General features: G+C 44.1%; 1 protein-coding gene across 1 annotated transcript in view; it reads left to right on the top strand.

Moving 5' to 3' along the window:
• The first annotated feature begins 3,066 nt into the window (after positions 1-3,066).
• tacc2 (transforming, acidic coiled-coil containing protein 2) overlaps positions 3,067-18,869 on the top strand; it is a 46,058-nt gene continuing 30,255 nt past the window's right edge. Inside the window, exons 1-6 of the mRNA XM_087850288.1 lie at positions 3,067-3,197; positions 4,539-4,676; positions 5,340-5,408; positions 9,307-9,551; positions 10,871-10,978; positions 12,307-18,390. Of these exons, the coding sequence (XP_087706414.1) occupies positions 4,644-4,676; positions 5,340-5,408; positions 9,307-9,551; positions 10,871-10,978; positions 12,307-18,390 (6,539 nt within the window). The 5' untranslated portion in view covers positions 3,067-3,197; positions 4,539-4,643. The remainder of the gene's footprint in view (positions 3,198-4,538; positions 4,677-5,339; positions 5,409-9,306; positions 9,552-10,870; positions 10,979-12,306; positions 18,391-18,869) is intronic.

Raw genomic sequence — 18,869 nt, 5'->3', positions numbered from 1 at the left:
GAATAAGCTACAAAACATCTGGAAGAATGTTCTTTGGACAGATGAGACCATAGTAGATGTTTGGGCATAATGCACAGCACCATGACTGGCAATGATCAAACCGGATGTTAGCACAAACATCTCACACTAACTCACTATGGTGGTGGAAGATTTTTATTTCGGCTTGGTTAGCAGACACATGACTTAGGTACTTTGCATTTACTCAGTTGACCTTTAACTTCAGTGTGAGGGCATCTGTACAACAGGTAAGATTTAACCAACATGGGTAATGTAACAGGACAATGATCCCAAGCAAGCAGCAAGTATGCAACAGAAAGGCTGAAAAAGAGAAGAATGGTATTGTGGCAATGATTGAGTCAAAGTCCAGACTTCAAACTGACTGAAATGCTATGGCGAGACCTTAAAAAAAGCAGTGCAAATGCCTGCAAACCTCAATAAAGTGAAGCAACATAAAGACAAATGGGCTAAAGTTGTTCCATAACAATGTGAAAGACTGATGAAGTCAAATAGACAGTGATTGCTTTAAGTTGCTGCTGACAGCAGTTCTACTTGCGGCTAATTTATTTTTCACAGAACTGTATATCGTTAGTGCAAGAATGTTTGCAGTAAGGATTGTTTTGATATTTTGTTCATATCCCATAATTTCCTATGACGGATTAGTCTGTCCATGACATAGGAGTCTTAAGTCTTGCGCGAATCAAGGGAAAGGGAAAGTCAGGTTTCTTTTTCCAGTGGTTTTCTTCATGTAAACCTACTATGAAGCGTGATCACTGGAGTGCCGGTTTCTGCAGCTGGTCTGATCCCTGGACCATGTCAGAATCATTTATCTGCCTGTATTTATGATGCATGGTTGTCTCAACTGGAAATTTTGTGAGTTGCTCATTTTTAAGCAGCCAAAATGTTATCTTAGTGATATTAGACTGCAGAGTCCGTGCATACTGATGTTTTGGCCAACCTACCCTTACATATTTTTTAACCTTAGAGGTTCTATATCACTTCACGGTGTATTTATACACATACTCACGCACAAGCAGCCATTCAAAGCCCTGGCCTGGCACCGGGAACAGTTTAGGCTTCAGTATGTCTTCCAAGACCAGTCTGTTTTTTGCTTGTTTGTATAATTGGATTCCTTACAGTGGAAAGTCATGCTACATTAGACACAAAACAGGCCAGACACAGTGCTTTTCTATTGATCCTCCAAGTTTGGAGAGGAGATTTTCATCACAGAAGAGACCACTCCCTTCAGGAGGAGAATGATTCATCATAGGATAAAGGTGATATCTCAAAACAACTTTGTAGAATCTGCCTTATGCCTCTTTCTAAGGAGAAAAGGGACCCAAACAATGCCTGCATAATACCTCCAGAAGCATAACAGGGAGCAGCCACTGACCTCCTCTCTGTAGGTGTCAGGAACTCATCAGGTATAGATATATCCCTGTTACCATGCTACAAAAATGTAACAAAAAGGTTGATTTAAACAATAAACAGCTAAAAGATAAAAATTCTTTATTCTGTTTTGCTATTGGATTTCTTTGTTATTCCATATTGGCTGAGTGAATATCAGTATGATCAAATTCATTTGGCTGAATGCACTGATACTATCAAACATACCCATCATGATGATGTACCAGCATCATCTTGGTTCTTTTAAAGAGACAGGCACACTTTGTGCTGCCTCCCATCTCTTCCTCTCTCCCAGCTTTTTTCCCTCCAAAGCAACGCTTCAGTCTGCTCACCCTGTGCACTGATGTAGAGCGAGGCTGCATTAAGACTGGAAAGAGTGGCTCCCTTTTTTCACTCTGATTTGATTTAGGTTGGACTCCTTATGTAATGTAGATTTTATATAACAATGGCTTGAAAATATATGTCAGAGGGACACCATGGGCAATGCAATGCAGAGCGTTTATTAGTCGTTGAGGGACACACTCACACAGACACAGAGGCGTGCACACCCTCACTCTGTAGCTCCTGCAGAGATCTTCCTGCTTTGGCAATGCTGAGTCTGACTAACAACGATGCAGTTCTGCAGAAAGGTGCTTTGCCGGCCGTGTAGTGCCAGAGTCACTTCACCAGAGGAGGACATGGAATACAAGATGGGGAGCTGCATCGGAATCCCACACGGCAAGGTAAACAGAGGATAGGTGGAAAACTGTGGGGCTGTCAGAGAGTGGCTGCAGCATTGCATCCATGTCTGTGGGACTGAGCAGGGGATAGCATGGGAGAAGAAACATAGCCGGTTTTACTGGTCAAGTGCTGAGTCTTTACTGAGGAGAAAGCGGGGAGAGGGAAGGTGCATTCAAGTGTTGGAGGAGGGGCGATGTCAGCAGTAAAAAAGGAGCTGCGGAGACAGATCAGGGAGTAGGGAAAGGAGGAGCTGAGTATAAACGTGAGAGTGTGAGGCTGATCGTAGACGAGGAAAGATGGGAGACAGACTGACAAGAGAAGGGATTGTTTACGTCTGCAGATTCATTTAGTCCACAGCCTACAAATAAGGAAAATCTATAACAAGTGTGTTTGGTGAACAATGCGTGTACTGTTATTTATAGGGATGATGCTATCAGCACACGCTGGGGCGCTTGGCTGAAAATAGCCTTTGAAGATGGCAGATGAGAGGATCCAAAAAACATTTAAAGCCTCTCTGTTGTCAAATCTGTAACTTGAGCTCCTGTTTGTTATTCTTCCCATCTGTCAGGTTGCTGTGTGAGTGTGTTGGTGTTGTCCTTACACGTCAGTCACAGGGAAATCTACAGGGAGGTGTTGGTCTTAAAAGAGGATCACCAGACTGAAATCGAGGGGATCAGTAGATGTTAAGGTGTAGATATTAAGGGATGCTACAGGTGGTTTGGACACTTTAACGCCATCTGCAGCCTCTTACGTGACAAGTGAGGTCTGACATGCCGTCCTCCTCTCCATAACGTGCGTCTTTGTTTACAATCCCTCGGCCCACTGACTCCCTGAGCAGACATGGCTTCCCCAGCTCCAGTTCGGTCTCCTCCCCTCCCTCCCTCCCTTGATCCTGTCCCAACTTCTGTCCCTGTCCTGCGTCCAGTGCAAAAAATAGCAACAGAGGAACCGGGGCTCCTCAGAAGACAGGACAGAAACACTGGCCTTGAGTCTGACAGTAAACACAGGTTGGAGGGGTTTGTCAAAGCTGGGGGGCACACACTGTAGCAGAAAAAAGACTTTTGTTTGGCGTGGTGAGTAGTTTTTTGGTGAGTTGCAGCTGTGTTAAAACTTTGGATTATATTACGGTGACATTGTTAAAACCTGTACTGAGATTAGTGTGACTGTATTCGATTAAGTGTGAGTGTTTACGGTTACTGGTGGGCATGATGGTGAATATGGGTTTAATCACAAATGTATCAACTTTATATGCACATCAATGCTTTGCAAATTTATGAGAAATTATGTGTTGTGTTCTTTAGTTTGGCGGTTTGTTTACCCGCTGATGGACAAACTCATATTTGTCTGACCAAAGACATTCATGGCACTGAGCCAAACCCGTGAACTTAAAAGATTACTCACGTTGAGTGATGGTCAGGCCGTGATGAGGTGAGAAGAGACCTGGCATCAGCCTAATCACATGATTTCCCCTCAGTGCTTTCTGGGCTGCCAAAAAGCCCCGAAACACTGCTGACACTTAAAGTGCACACGTGTCACTATAGGGGCTGAAATTACACCCCAATCACACAAATAGCAAGCAGGCGAGCAGGGCCGATAAGCTGCCACAGCACAGAATAGGTGTGATTTAATATGTGAGGATAGGATGTCCATTTTGTCTTTTATTTTAATGTAAAAATGTGAGACAAAAAATGATTTCAGGCCATGCTTTCACTGCACGGATGGACTATATGGCCTCTGCGTTCTTTTGGAAATCTAGTTTGTGTGACAAAATTGTGCATAAGACTGTAATAAACGCCAACAGCAGTGAACAGGGCAAATATCTATTTATAAAGTCTTGCATATTCAGGTCAGTGCTTTCTGACTAAACACAGAGCTACCATGCAGTCCCTGCAGTCATACAGGGAATGCATGAACGGCCTTTCCCTTTCACGGCTCAGCTGCATTACAGACAACGCAAAAGTATCCTCACGAGACAGGGAGATGATTGTGAGAGAATATTTCTGCATCTGATGTATCCTCCAATGTGCTGATGCATGGATGCTCTGATGCTGGGAGTCCGTTTGTTTCATGTCTTTTAGACATGAGGTTATACAAAGTTACTGCAGCTGGAGATTAATCTGACTAATACACATTTTTAGAACAATTAAAAAAAACAATTCAACTGTCCTTCTACCAACGAAGCTCCAGCTTTCCCACATTTAAGGCCACATCAGCAGACTTGAAACCTGCACTTTGGTCTTGGTGTAAGGTTCTTGCATCAGACGTCCCTAATCTCTAAAACAACACGCACTTACAATTCCCCCTCACTCCACGGAAGTTTAACCTCATACCAAAGACTTTTAATCCTGTGATGCAGGAGTCTGTGACTACTGAGGGACGGCTGTTCAGACTCCAGGTCTCCTTGTTGACCACAGGGGGGTAGCTGTACGCTGATGGTGTCTGTGTTGCTAGTGTCTTACAGCCAGCTGATGTGAGAGGCTGTTGCTCTGGGCAGTTGTGGCCCTGCAGCTGGGTAAGCCATGGGGAACGAGAGCAGCACGACTGAGACATTGGTAAGGGCAAGCTTGCAGACGTTGGATAGATCTCTACTTGCTGCTATGCACACCTTGAGCTCTTTTGACTAACACAGTCGCATGATTACTAACTTTTTGCTTTGGTGAAATACACGGGCTTTGCTGAGGCTTGTCTAATGAGCATTTAGATAAGATAACATGGCTTGTCTTATTTTGTGATTTACCCTCGTAAAGCTGCGATTTATCTAACGATAAAGATCAGATGTGTTATTTAATGACTCACAGCATGTGTCTTAATCTATGCCCATTGCTACACACCCTAATAATAATTCATGCCTTTATGATGTTTAGAAGGCCGTTGCGTGTCTCATTATTGCAATGTTGCTGTTCTGCACTTCTAATAACAAAGACAAACATACCAGAAAAAGGACACTTATAGAAAAACGGGAATTTAAAATGTGACTGAAGGACTTCAGAAGTGGAATTCTGGATTAACCTAATAGGATTAAATTAAACATTTGACTCATGAGCTATATGCTCCAGCACTAAGTACTCACAGACTGACTGAGCTTAACATGCTACTCCCCTTAAAAAAATAGTGGCGAGTTGTTTTCAGTGCACTCTGCATGCAGCTGCTTCTATCTAATGTAAAGTTGTTCCTTTAAAAATCTCTTTGTGAACCATTTCATTCCCTCGTTACAGCCAGAAGAGGGCGCTGCAGAAAATGTTGTTCTGTTGCCACCTAAGGAAAGTCAAAATGACTCCGTGCAGGTACAATGTGTGTGTGTGCGTGCGACTGTGATAATATTAGCTTGTGTGTGGGTACAATATTTGTAGTGCTCACAGGTACGGATGGCTGTGGTTTTTGTTTTTGTTTGTTTTTCTTTTTTTGGGGTGGGTGGGGGTGGGGGGTTATCACCAGTCAAACTTTCATCATGATCAAGTCACCATAACCATTCATGCGTGAAAGGTGAAAGTTGTTTTTTTCATGGTAAAACCTTTAAAAACAGTGAACTTTCATATCAGTATGTTTAATCGTGTTGTGATGACTCACTTGAACCTCATCGAAAGGTCATATTTAAAGCAGGAAGCTGCGGTCAATGCAGGAAGAAATTGTGGCGCACATTCACAAGTTTTTTTTACTACTCAACTACTATTGTATGATGTGCAATGAACAATGTAATGAACGTTTATGCATATCAACATTATTTAACATGTTTTCAATGGAGTGTAATATTAGACAGAGAAAAGGAAAAAAAGAAAAGCAAGAACATCATAGCATTTATCATTTTAAAGATTTGATATAAAATTTAAATTTGTTCACGATAATTTGAGGCGTGGTTTCATAATTCTGCTGTCATAAGAAATGTGGCTATACACAAAATAACATTACAGCACAATTAGTCATTTTTGTTTTATAAAATCAGGCCAAATCAGATTCTTCTTGGTTGTTATTTTTATATTTTCATTATTATTAAACTCTAGTCTTATGTCAGTCAGAATTTTAAAATGACTCTGTTGATTGTGTTTTCATTAAATTCTTGTTTTTTCTTCCGTGGAATAGTTTATCCGTGAGACAGCTTCTTGTGGAGCTGTTGTTAAGTTTCTTATCCAGAATTGACATCCCTTGATTGACAGCGGGGTGAGCTGTGGCTCTAAAGGGCATACATGCCCACGTTTACATGTAACCACAGCTTCCTAGAGCGTAACCTGATCCTCTCTTTGGGGGTCACTGCAGGCCTGACTCTTGGCCCAATTCCCAGCATTCACCTGCAGAGGCACTGTCAATGCTACCAACCACAAGACACAGCAGCAAGAGAAAGGGGGAGGAGGTGAATAGGGAAGGAAGGAAAAGAAAAGAGGGAAAGTTCTTAGACTAGGAGGAGGAGACAGAAGGAGAGCTGAGTGGAAAGAGTTTACAGTAGAGGGGGAGGAGAATGCTCAGCACTTCCACGAGGCCAGCGCAAGTCAAGTTAGTCAGTCTCAGCAGCAGCAGCAGCAGGTTTGGTAGTGTAGTGTTTCTAGAGACCACACACACACATACACACACTGGAAGAAACAGAGGAGGCTCATGGAAATTTAAAGGGGGAGCGGCAGTGACTCTACAAAGAGGACAGGGCTGTGGAGAGGAGGAGAAGGAAGTACAGGAGAGGAGGAGCGGGAGCGTCAGCAGCATGTGTTGCAGCATGTTTGTGTTCTCGACTGCCTTCCTTCAAAACACAGAGCCCTGCAGAGCCTGCCTGCACAGTGTGAGCATAGTATAAGGGTAGCAGAGGAGCTGCACTGCACTGTAGAGTCACCTTCAGGACAGTGGAGCACACTGCTGGGTAAGTGCAAGAGAGATGAAATGAGATAAAGCTCGTAGGACGTGCAATCAAAGGTGTGTTTTATACAGGAGGGTGGATGGAGTGGATATGTTGAGTCGGTTATGTGTGTCTGTGGGTGAAGAGGGGACCTGTTCCTTCTTCAGCACTCCTCTTTCATGTTTACAACAGTCATGTGTGAAGCTTTAAGGCGTTTTTTCCAGGGCTCGAGCATTGACGTTTTGAATAGAGAGTATTTGCTGCACAGGCAGTAACAGCCAGTCAGCCTCGCTGTCTCTCACTGTTGCTTTTCGTTTAGTTTCTGTGGGTTAAATATTAACAAAAGGTGCTTTCTGCGTAGGGATCGAACACACGAAAAGAGTAGGTTTGATTTTCCACCTTCTTGACTTTCCACATGTGACCCCCACTCATGACCTTTTAAGAAATGTTGAATGAGTGTTTGCTGTAAACTTTGGCGTGCTTTTCCTCGTCATTCTCTCATTTGAGAAAAGGTACGGCTTGTATGTTTTCTGTCTTGTGCTTGACAGGCAGGAAACAGGAAACTCGACACATGGCAACATACAGTTTTCTCATGACTGTGCTGATCCCAGTGTGCATCACTGTTAAGGTGTGAAGGAAGTGTTTTAACACCTGATTATATAACATTAATCCAGAAAATAGGAGCAGCAGGGAGATCACAGACATTCAGAGTGACACTCATACCTGCAGCAGGTCTTTTTTTTTGCATCCAGTTTCTTTTAATGTTTTAGCTTCTCTTCTGCAGCCAGTTGTGTAGCTGGGTTTCTTGCTACAACAAGAAAAAAAGAGTTTAAATTAGAACATTTAAAAATAAACTAAGATTGCATGACACCATTCTTGTGCAAATGCCTTTTAAAAGCCTAGCACACAATTTTTGTGTGTGTGTTTGCGTCTTCATACAAGCACATTCTGTGCTTAATATGTCCCACAAAGGAGGCTCTTTGTGGTCACACAGGTGAGGCCAGTGACTCAGAGCCTGCAGCACAAATTTATTTGTTAATGTGTCTCCAGTTTCCACATTAAGGAAATACAGCACTAAAGCGAAGCTCGAGCGTAAGTTGGTGTTTTTCTAGTCGGTCTTGAATATATTTTTTTGTTTCTGGCTTGAAATAGTTTGCAGCATTACTGTAATCACATCATATGAGTGAAGACGCTAAAGCAAGTGTATATAAGGTAAAACTTGCTCTCGTATAAGTGCTACATTGAATTGATTTAACCTTCGTTTCTGCTTGCAATGACTGCACGCCGGCTATGAGTGATTCATAAATAATCAATGTGCTTTAATACTGAATCTCAGCAGATCCTCAGAGGATATCATTACCACTGTGTGGCTGTATCCATACTCACACGTAAAATCAACTAACTGGCTAAAATCAGGATCTCTGTGTAAAAAAGGAAACACTAAATATAACAGGCAGGGCTGTGTTAGATCTCTACATCTGGACACACGAAACAAATGAAAAGAAATAAGAAAAATAACCTCCAACTCTCCACCTCCATCCACAGACAAGAGCACCCCAGCTCTATTGCATTGCAGTTTAGCTGAGTGTTGTGCACCGTGAGGCTGTTATTGTCCTCATAGTGAGCGCTGTGGCTGTGGCTATATCCTTTCCAACTGACTGTTAAACAATCAGGAAATAAAAAGCAGATGAGAGTTCAGATTATTTCATTTACTGTATTTCAGGTTGCTTGGAAAAGTGATTGGCTCAGATAAAGACACATCTGAAGCACCTAGTCGCTGAAGGTGTCATCCAAAATACCTGCTCTTGTCTGTGCTGCTTAATTACGCTTGTCACCATCCAGCAAAACTGGTTTGGCTTTAATGATTATTATTTCAACACCTTGGGAAAAAAATACATTTGTATTTCCTCAGAGGTGTTTGTGAGGTGGAAAATACTTCCGATGACAATATTTTTCAATTCATTAGTTGTTTTTCTGTCCCATTCAGAGGACATGCTCAAATGTGGGGTGTAAACAAAGCTGCAGAGATTAAACTGCAGTGAGCCGGGATAAATGCTAGGATTTAATACTGGAAATAATCTTTTAATAGCATAAGAAAAGCAAGTTGAGAGACGTATCAGATAAGACGTCTGGGTGGAAGGACGTAGTTCAGCCAGTGTGGCCTTTACATTATAATTCAAACAGAGTTAACGGAGCAGATAACAGAGTTATCTGCTCATGTGATGTCTGGCTTTGAGCATTAATTTGTGGGTGTTCCCGTGTTTGCCCGCGACATGATCACACTTGCTTAAGTATACACGTGTGTGTGTGTTGTGTGGCAGAGACTCCCTCGTGTAGCTCACTGGTATCCTTCACCGTTCCTGCAGGCTGAAGCTCGAGCCGAGAGTTCGACCCAGAGGGACGACGGAGCGCTACTGACCGAGGTTTCCACCAGCCAGCACAGCCTGCTGTCTCAGCCCGTGCTGCCAGACATCCCAGTCATCACCGGGGTGGAGGAGAGCCGAGGCACGACCGCAGACCAGGAGGACAAGGAGGAGCTTGAGTTTCCTCACGACCTGCTGCCCAGTTTAGATTTCAGCAGCGAGCTCAACATCTGGGAGTCCTCACTGGGGTGAGTGGAGGGGTTACACACACATACACACAGACTTTTACACTTCAGAAAACATAACTTCCTGGATACTTACTCCAACTCTAACCATAATCACTACTCCTCTAACCTGAAGCCCTGCACTCACCCTAAACAAAATCTTCCCCCTTAAATTGAATCTTTCATATAATTGGTGACATCTGGTGGCGTTACATAACAGATCTGCGCCCAAACACAGACTGTACTTGTAACACCGCAACCATTTTGGGATGGCTCCAAGTTATGCCGATTTACAGAAGTCCTTTTAACTACTCTGACTTAAGAATTGAGGTAATGCTTTGGCAATTTGTTTTGCTTTATCATGCATAATCAGATGAGGATTATCAGGTTTGATTTGCTGCTACAAGTGGCAAAAAATCATTGAGACAGAGCTGATTCTTAGTGTTGGTGGCAGAATCGACAGTGCAAGATTAAACCTGGCAGTTTTGTTAATGTCATCATAAACATCAGTGACGATCACAAAATGAAGAAAGACTCATTCTAGAAAGACTCTTTAGTACTGAGGAATGTAAACGGCTACAATTGTTTGGTTTCTTTGTCTACTCGCTGATAAAAGTAAGTATCTTCTTTTTCCATTAGTAACAAATAGGCCTCATAAATTACTACCCACGCATTTTTTTGCTGGCTTTGTGTACCGCAGGTGATTTTAAAGGCCTGAAAAATGAATTTTCCTTTTTCTCCTTCTCACGACTTAAACAGATTCGTGTGTTTGGGATATTTTTTTGTCATAACTTTCTGTTTTTTCTAAAGTTTCTCTTTTTCTAGTTTAAAGTGAGCAATACTGAAAACATATATCTCCGAAAAGAAGAATAGAAGTTTGGGGAAAATATCAAAATAAGCTGACATGTTAACATATTTTCTTATATTGCCAGAACTGTCCATCAGTTGTTCCTAATACTTCTTATAATAAATATTAAATGTAGATTCAGTTTGCCCTTAGAGCTTTAATTGTCTGTGTAATAATAGACAATTAAATATATACCCGATCAGAATGCTCTGTTAGCTGGAACATCTGCAGTTTCCATGTATTTCCTTCATCGTTACATTTTTTTACATTTAAAGGGAAAAGGGGTCCAACCCTGGACTAGCAAGGAGTAACTAATAAAGTGGCCAGTATGTGCATACACTAATAATACTGTATAATACGTTAAATATTACGTTTTCTTAATTTATGGCTGTGAGGAAACACACTTGTAGTTTAATCAGAGTGAAAGCAAACCTGTTGTTGATTTGCTTCATATGTGAATATGTCTGCATATGTGTGTGTGGGTTTGTGTTAGCAGAGCTAAAACCAGCTCAGGTGACAGGAAATGTGAACAGGTGAACCCCCTGCTGGCGGGTCTGCAGCATCACATAGAAGTCAGTCAACCATTGCTGTTTCAAGATACAAGGTACCTCATAGGTTCAGCATGATGATGGCTAGACGGCTGTCCTCTGTGTTGTCAGCAGAAGACGTGGTGATAAAGAGTGATATTAGGGAGCATGGAGAGGAACAAGAAGATGGCAGGGTGATCTAATGTTTCTAACTTATGCTCGAGCGTGATGGGTATGATTGCTGTGGCTCTGCAGCAAACACGCCTTAACATGGTCTGATGTGGTCAGTGTTGCCTGACGCCTGCTTTTATCTAAAGTTAAATGCACTAATTCTTCTGATGTTTTGATGTCTTCTGTCAACCAGAAGTATAAGTATCATTGCTTGATGTGAATTTGTAAAAATGTACAGGTAAAACAAGTGAAAAGCTTTGAATAACTAGAAATATCAAAACTTCAGAAAGGACAAATCATTTGAAAAAGCAGAGTTCCTGCTAAAACTGGACACCTGCGCACGGTTTAGTCTGTTTTGCTTCTCCACCCTTTAGCAGAGACTGCCAAGTGAACATGTGAGGACAGACGCTGTGTTTACAAGGATTTGGCAGAGTCCTTATGCAGATGTCATGCGTGACTGTGTTAACCAATCCCTCGTAGTGATCCTCGGTGACATTCCTACTCGCTTTATCGGAACTTCTTTAGAAAAGAATGCGTTAAAATAACGAAACTTGAACGGACCATGCTATGACGATTATAGCTTAATAATGATGGTTATTCTCTGTAGTCAGACAGCATGAAAGATTAAAATGGTCCCTCATTTTCCTTTAATGCAGGTAATGTTTTCGCAGTGACTCAGCAAGTTCGGATGAATGGCATTAAAGTAGCACGAATGCTAAATTATGGGCTATAAAACTGTTTCCAATAACCCAGAAACTACCCATCACTGTAATCAGGATGAATGACTTGACACTATTTCTCATTATATATAATCAAACTAAGGTATGATGAGACTACAGTAAATAATTTATAGTTCCAATAAGAAATTAAATCATTTTAATTAGATGATAAATTACGCTAGGCTTTTAAGCTTTTGATACACACTTAAAATAAGAAAGTCATACCAAAATACTGAGATGCTGAAGGCTCGTAGCAGCAGGGTTTGAAATAGGTGAGTAAAACTGCACAAATGCTACTTACTGCAATGTGTTTTGGAGTGCATGTCCATTAACAACCGTCTTGTATTCTTAGAAACGGCTGATATTATTTCTTGTAAGAGAATCTGTATGTTAGAAATCCCGGGTGCAGTTGTGTGTCATCTGTGCATGTCACAGAGTGCTGTGTCAGAGCATGGCCTTCTACTGGGCAGCTGTTTCTGTGTACTCCTAACTCTGTCACCCTACCCTTGCCTCAGGCCTCACGGCTGCGACCCACTTGTCGCAGATGTCCAGCTCTTAACTCAGCCTGCTGCCACACCTTATCCGGGTAACAGACCCCTGGCCCCTTCCCCATCCACATTCTTAGACCGGGAACTCCAAGAGGCCTTCCAAGAATGTGAAGAACAACTGGTGTCACTGGGCATAGTCACTCCCACTCAGCCTTGCAGCCCCGAGCCCGGGACGTGGTGCAATGAAGGGAATACAACCGGAAAAGTGATGGTTAACAAGTCCAGTGAGTCATCGTCTCCACCTCCAATCGTTGTCCAGCTAGGACATAGCAACGGGGGCCATGGAAACAGGAATGCACATGGAAACAGTGAGACAGCAGACAGTCAGAAGGATACAGTTGTGTTTAGTTTTAGGGATTACATACTAGGCACTGAGAATAATTATGGGACAGCAGAGACTGAAAACCTGAAAGCAGAAAAAGAAATTAAGACAGATGAAGAGAAGGAAGCACCCACGCAAATACAATTAGAAATGCCAACAGATTCAGCTGGAGAACAACCAAAACAGGCTGTGTTTAGTGATCATACAAACGATCTAAGACAGGGAAATGCTAATTCCAGTGCATCTGTGGGGGGGAGTAGCACTGTAGACTCTGATGTAGTGATTAGGAAGAAAGACACGGAGGCAAAGACAGACAAAGAAGAAAATCTAAGTGATGATTTCAGTGCTGCTGTTTGTTTTGAAACAAAGGTAGGTAATTCAGCTATGGAAACATCAGAGCGTAGCCCTCGTTTAAGGGATAGAGACGCATTACCAGAGCTGCAATCAAAAGGACAGACAGGAGCAGGCAAGCACACTGTGGAGCAGGAATCAGACACATACAAGCAGAGTTCAGCTGGCGATAAACAGGCCGCCCAGAACAAAGAGGCAAAGAAAAAGAGACACAGGAAAAAGAAAAAGATGGAGAAAAGCCCGGAAACTGGGCAGCAGGCACGCACAGCAGTGCAATCTGAAAATGAAGTCATAAATGCTGGAAATCCCACAGGTTCACCTTCAGGCCCTGTGATTTGTGGGCAACACCCTGACAACAGGCTTGATTACAAGGAGCAGCTTGAAGGAAAACCCACATCCAGCTCCCTACTATCATCTCCTCATAGCAGTCAGGATCATCTTACTCCCTCAGCCTGTTCACCTGCGCCCATGCGGGCTCTTTTGCAGAAGCCTCATCAATCAGACAACCATAATGATGCCCTAAGCAGCATAAATCAAAGCTCCAATGAAAGCCCGCAGTGGGGGCAACATGTAACCGGAGGTGAAACCAGCAACCAAAATATACCCGTGACACATGTCCAAAATACAGCGATCAATCAAGCTGCTTCTACTGATAAGAGATCAGATACACAAACATGCCAGGCTTCAGTTACAGAAGCAAAAATACTCACACGCGAGAATCACGTCCCACTCTCCAACAGCCGAACTTGTGTGGGAGAGAGTTGCATGGAGAGCGTCCTTGAAGATTTAGCGGTGGTTACTGCGTTGCCACTGACAACACCCACACTGCCAGAAGTGATAGAAAGCGAGGGAGAGGGAGAACGCGTGAGGTGTGATTTAGTGGAGAGAGTAGCTGCTGGAGCAGTTGCAGAGAGTGAGGAAGGAGTAGGGGAGAGAGGGATAGAAAAGTGCCTCATTTCTGCAGACGGAGAGAGGGACGAAGTCCTGGGCAGCCCTTCTCGGCTCGCGTTAATCTGTTCCCAGGCAAAATGCTCACTTGCATTGTCAGCCAAAGAGGGACAGGCTGCAGCTGAGGAAAGCTGCACCAGCAAAATGCCACACAACTCGGCCGAGAGCGAAATCAAGGCACCGAGAGAGGCGACCGTTCGGAGTTCACGCAGAGAGCTGTCACCGGCCGAAGAGGGAGATGCAGAAAAGGAGCCACAGTGCTTAGAGGCTTTTATCAATACTTCTCCCCTTGGGCTACTTACTGGTTCTGATTGTCAGGATCACATTGCTGCGGGATCAAAGAGAGAAGGAGAGGGAGGAGGAGAGGAGGTGGTAGAGAAAGGAGGGCTGGTGAGAGAGCACAGTTCATTCAGCCAGCCAGAAGGCTCTGCTAGTGGGCTGTCATCTGCTCAGACTGAAAGGTGTCCGCCCACCGATGTTGCCGAGTCACAGCTGAAATCACAGAGCTGGAGGGAGCCGATCGCTACCATCACTGAGAGCATCTGCACCGAAGAGGAGCGTCTCTGTCGACCCCGCCGGGAGCACCGTGGCGCATCAATTTCACCTCTCCTCCCTGACGCTGAGCAGAGCTACAGTAAAACAAACGGAGGCAGACGGGCCGATCTCGATCAGAAGTTAGTGTCAGAGGAAGGGCTGGCTCTGGGACGCACTTTCGAGGAGTCATCCATCACAGAGACAAACTACAGTCGAGTCTTCCCGTCTTTAACCTCACGCCAGCCTTTGATCGCTTCAGAGCAAATCCCAGTTAAGCAACAAGCGAGCAACAATCAACAGGTTCAGCCTAGTAGCACAACAGAAGCAGGCACAGTCGAAAGTGCAGCCAAGCTTCAAGTCGAAGCCTATAGCCAGAGCAACAGTGGTAGCACCGCTATGTCTAAAGTTGGTGTGTATCTATGTGACAGGAGTGGAGGTAACAGAGTTCACTTTGTGGATGCAGAGAAGGAAATGGGCAGTTCCTCCGTGGATCTCAAGACCATGCCGGTGCCAGCTCTGGACTGTGCGTCTTTACCCCCGCTGACTGTTCACGAGCAGTTGCGTCATCCTGTTTTTGAGGCCAGCTATACTTTCACAGACTTTCTCAACTCAAAGAAGCCAGACATCCCTATAAATCCAGCTCCTACCAAGGATGAAGCAGCTGTGTTTTCAGAGGCGCAGAAAGATGTCTGTTTGGCTAAAGGGGACACGAGGACTAAAGAAACAAAGGAGAACATTGCCACAGATCAATCACATAGTGACAGTTTGAAGACAAACACTGTAGATTCACAGTCGGTGAACAGCTCACAACAGCTTCCACGTCCTGCTGAGGCGACTCAGACTGGTAATAAAGGGTGCTTTGATGTTTTACAACCACCAGGAAGTGCCAGCTCTGAGTCAAATCATCTGACATTTGAACTGGTCACAGCAAAGGCAGAGGCGGAGACACAGAAAGATGCTGCAATTGTGTGTTTGCCCAAGGAGGAGGAGGAGATTAAGAAGGTGGTGGCAGAGTCTAAAGGTACAGCTGACATTGACCAGCCTCAGGAATCACCTTTAAGTGCTACTCCTGTCATTCGTGAAGAAAACATAGGGAACCAGCATAACTGTGCACCTTTAAGTGGTGTTGACACAAGTTCAACATCTGAACCTGTGACCTTGACCTGCGCAGCTCCTCTGCAGATGAAGCATTGTGACCCAGCTGATCAGCCTGTTATGCAATTAGGTGAAAAACCTCCTAACGAGCCAGTTAACCCAGATTTTACGAAGGCTGGGGAAGGGCCCAAGTCCCCCATCGGCTCTGCCAATCCCACAAAGGACGCGTGGGTGACTTCAGAAGTGACGGCGTCTGACGAGTCAAGCACGTTTATCGGGCAGTGTGTCAGTAATCCTGCTTTTGAGCTGCAGCCTCCTGGCCCAATGTTGAGTCACCTGGAGTTCGTTACCGACTCTGATGCATCTGTCTCTGAAAAGGCATATAACTGCAGTGCTGATGGTGACAGCAGCAGTGTCTCCAGAGAGGTGGATGCCCATAAGAGCCGAGAAGTGACACACACTTCATTAGCACAGCATGCTGAGATCGGTGATGTCTATGTTAACGCTAATGAGGTCTTGCCAAAATTGGAGAATTTAAATTTTGATACTATGGAGTCTGCTGCTACCAGTAATGTAAATAGTCAGTTATCACAAGAGGAAAATCTGATTCCACCTCAGCCTCCCAGCGATGCACTGACAAGAAATAAACCTGCTAATGTAATTCCTCTATCTCAAACAGTGCCGGACTCTGCTGGCATTAAACCTATTATTTGTGAAGCCGCCATTAGGGATGACATCACAAATGTCAGCTACCCATTTAACTCCGACCTGCCCGCCAACGAGGTTTATGATACAATTAAAGGGGACAATGTGAAAGAAAAAAACATAATTGGAGATCAGACCGCCATGTTGTTTGAAGAGCAAAAGAAACAAGCTAAAGAGGCAGCAATGGATAATCAAAAGGAAGCAGCAGACAGCAACAAGCAACAGACAGGAAAGACAGGCACAATGCCACAACAGAATAATGAAGCAGATAAAGAGACTATAGAAGAAATTGGAGCCCTGCAGCCACCACACGCACATATTGGACAAAAGAGTGAATCGTCATTAAAGGATGTGAAGAAGGAAAAAGAAATAAAGAACACTTTTGAATCCAAAAGCGAGACAGAAACTTGTTCCTCATCTCCCAGCAGATTTCCAGGGTCATCCGAGGACGTGCTGCGTGCTGACTTAGAGTCTAGTAGCGAACCTCTGACTGTTTATGATTCCAGTTTGCGCCAAATTCCGACAGCAGCGCTGGAATGCAGCTCTGACTCTGCACCAGATTTGCGTGCAGCTCTTGGCCAATCACAGTCCACACCAGATCCAAATTGTTTTGCTCAGCAACAGGAGCACCATCACCAGTATCTGGGATCCAGACATCTCACAGAGGCAATGTCAGGTGGCTGTCTAGAGGGGGGAGAAAAGGCTAACGATCAGACCCGGACACTGGTTAAGGGAGTAAAAGGAGGCCCAGAGGAAGGAGACAGCTCTGCTGGGGATATTTGTCAGTCAGGAAGCAAGGATGAGTTAGCAGGTGATGCCAGCCTGAGCAATGAAGGGGTGATAAAGTCAGTGAAAGGCGAGGATGCTTCACTAGAGGTTCATAGGTTGCCATCTTCCCTTGATTCAAATGAAATTGATGGGAGAAATGCTTCACCTGATGCAGGGATAGCAGCAGGTTACTCTCATGTAAGTGAGACAAGTCAGGAGACAGATGAGAATGAAAGCCCAGGGTTAGAGGGGTCAGGTAGAGATTTAATGCCAGACACTGGGTTTGTGAGTGATCTGAGTGATAAAGATCAGCAAAAATGTGATCTATCAGCTGTCTGTCAAGAGCAGAGTAGAAAATCCGAGCTGTCAGAGAATCTGGCTGCATCTGTTGAGCCTGTTTCACAGGAACACGAAAGCTCATCTTTTCATATTCCCATTTTAACTAAAGATAGCACAGCTAGTGATGCTATTCATGCAGATTTTTCACCAAGTACAAACCAGGCTGATGAAATTTCTATGCACACATGCAGCTCTCTGCCAGATCCTGCCGCGCATCCAGAAACTGGAGGAGAGGATTTCAGTGCTGCCGTGGCTCTAAAAAGCACCGGTAGTGTAAGCGTTGCGTGTGAAAGTCTGGATACAGTGTCCAGGCCTCATGAGCTGCAAAGGCCCAATAAAACCTCAGCCACACAAAACAGCCCAATAGAACAAACACCCATAAAAGGGCCTGATGTTGAGGAGATGACAAAGGAAGATAAAGAAGCCTTGGATGAAGGGAATGTTAGCGAGCAGGATGAGGAACAAAATCGGCTAAAAGTCATAGATGGAGGGGCTTTGGGAAAGCAGGGGGTGGTGCATTTAGCAGGAAGTGATAAAGAAATGGGCTCGGGATCAATCCCCGTTTTAGGCAACTCCCAAAGTGGGGAGGCACAGATTAGCACGGAGGTTGCTGTTTGTCACTCTGATGGCAACACTGGTCCTTGTAAGGCAAGAGAAAGTGACAGTGATGCAACAGAAAAAATGACTGCGGATGTTGACACAGGCCCATCTGTTGTTTCATCAAAACGCCTAGAAGATTTCGAAACTCTGACCCACTCAGAGAAACCACAAGATGTGGTGCCACTGTCAAAGCCCCCAGATGACACTGTGGTTAAACCCACTGCTGCTGCTTCTCGGTGTGAATCAGAATCACTCGATAGAGCTCCGGCCCGCCGCCCTCCTGCTGAACAAGTAGGAGCTGCTGAAGCAGACACAAACTGGATAAAAGCGCTCAGGGAAGCTGCATCCCATTCTCAAAGTGAACAAGTGAACCCAGTGGATGCCTTAAGGTAAACGAAAGAGCGTGTGCTTATTTAAAATGATCGTATGAGCCAAATATGTTAAGAACTGCAGATCAGAGCAGCACAATCAGAACCTCACAGTGATACAGATGTGTCATGTTGCATGTTAAAGCTCAGCGTGAAAAGGCAAAGAAAATAGAAGGAGGAAAGGAACAAATTATGAACTGGACAAACAGCTACATTTTTCTTTTTGTGTCTTTTACCAAAGATTTCTGGCATTTTGTTCCCCTAACTTAGCATTCAAGTAGCACCATGTTCAAGGCTTGTTTGAAGGGATATTACAGAGAGCAGTGTGACAATGAATATGAATGAGGAGGTAAACACAGAGCTGCACTTTGTATTAACTCGAGCTCGGGTCAGATGACTGTGCCTGTTGAAGGCTAATGGAAGTAATGCAGCCCTTTATATTCAAAGAGTGACATCAGCCGTGACATCGTCCCTGGTCCCCGGGGCAAGAATGAGCCTTT

This window comes from Neolamprologus brichardi, chromosome 13 (assembly GCF_056152115.1).
Source record: "Neolamprologus brichardi isolate AB-2024 chromosome 13, ASM5615211v1, whole genome shotgun sequence".
Lineage (NCBI taxonomy): Eukaryota > Metazoa > Chordata > Actinopteri > Cichliformes > Cichlidae > Neolamprologus > Neolamprologus brichardi.
The sequence above is the reverse complement of the archived record's forward strand: the minus strand, read 5'-3'. Positions and strand labels throughout refer to the sequence as shown.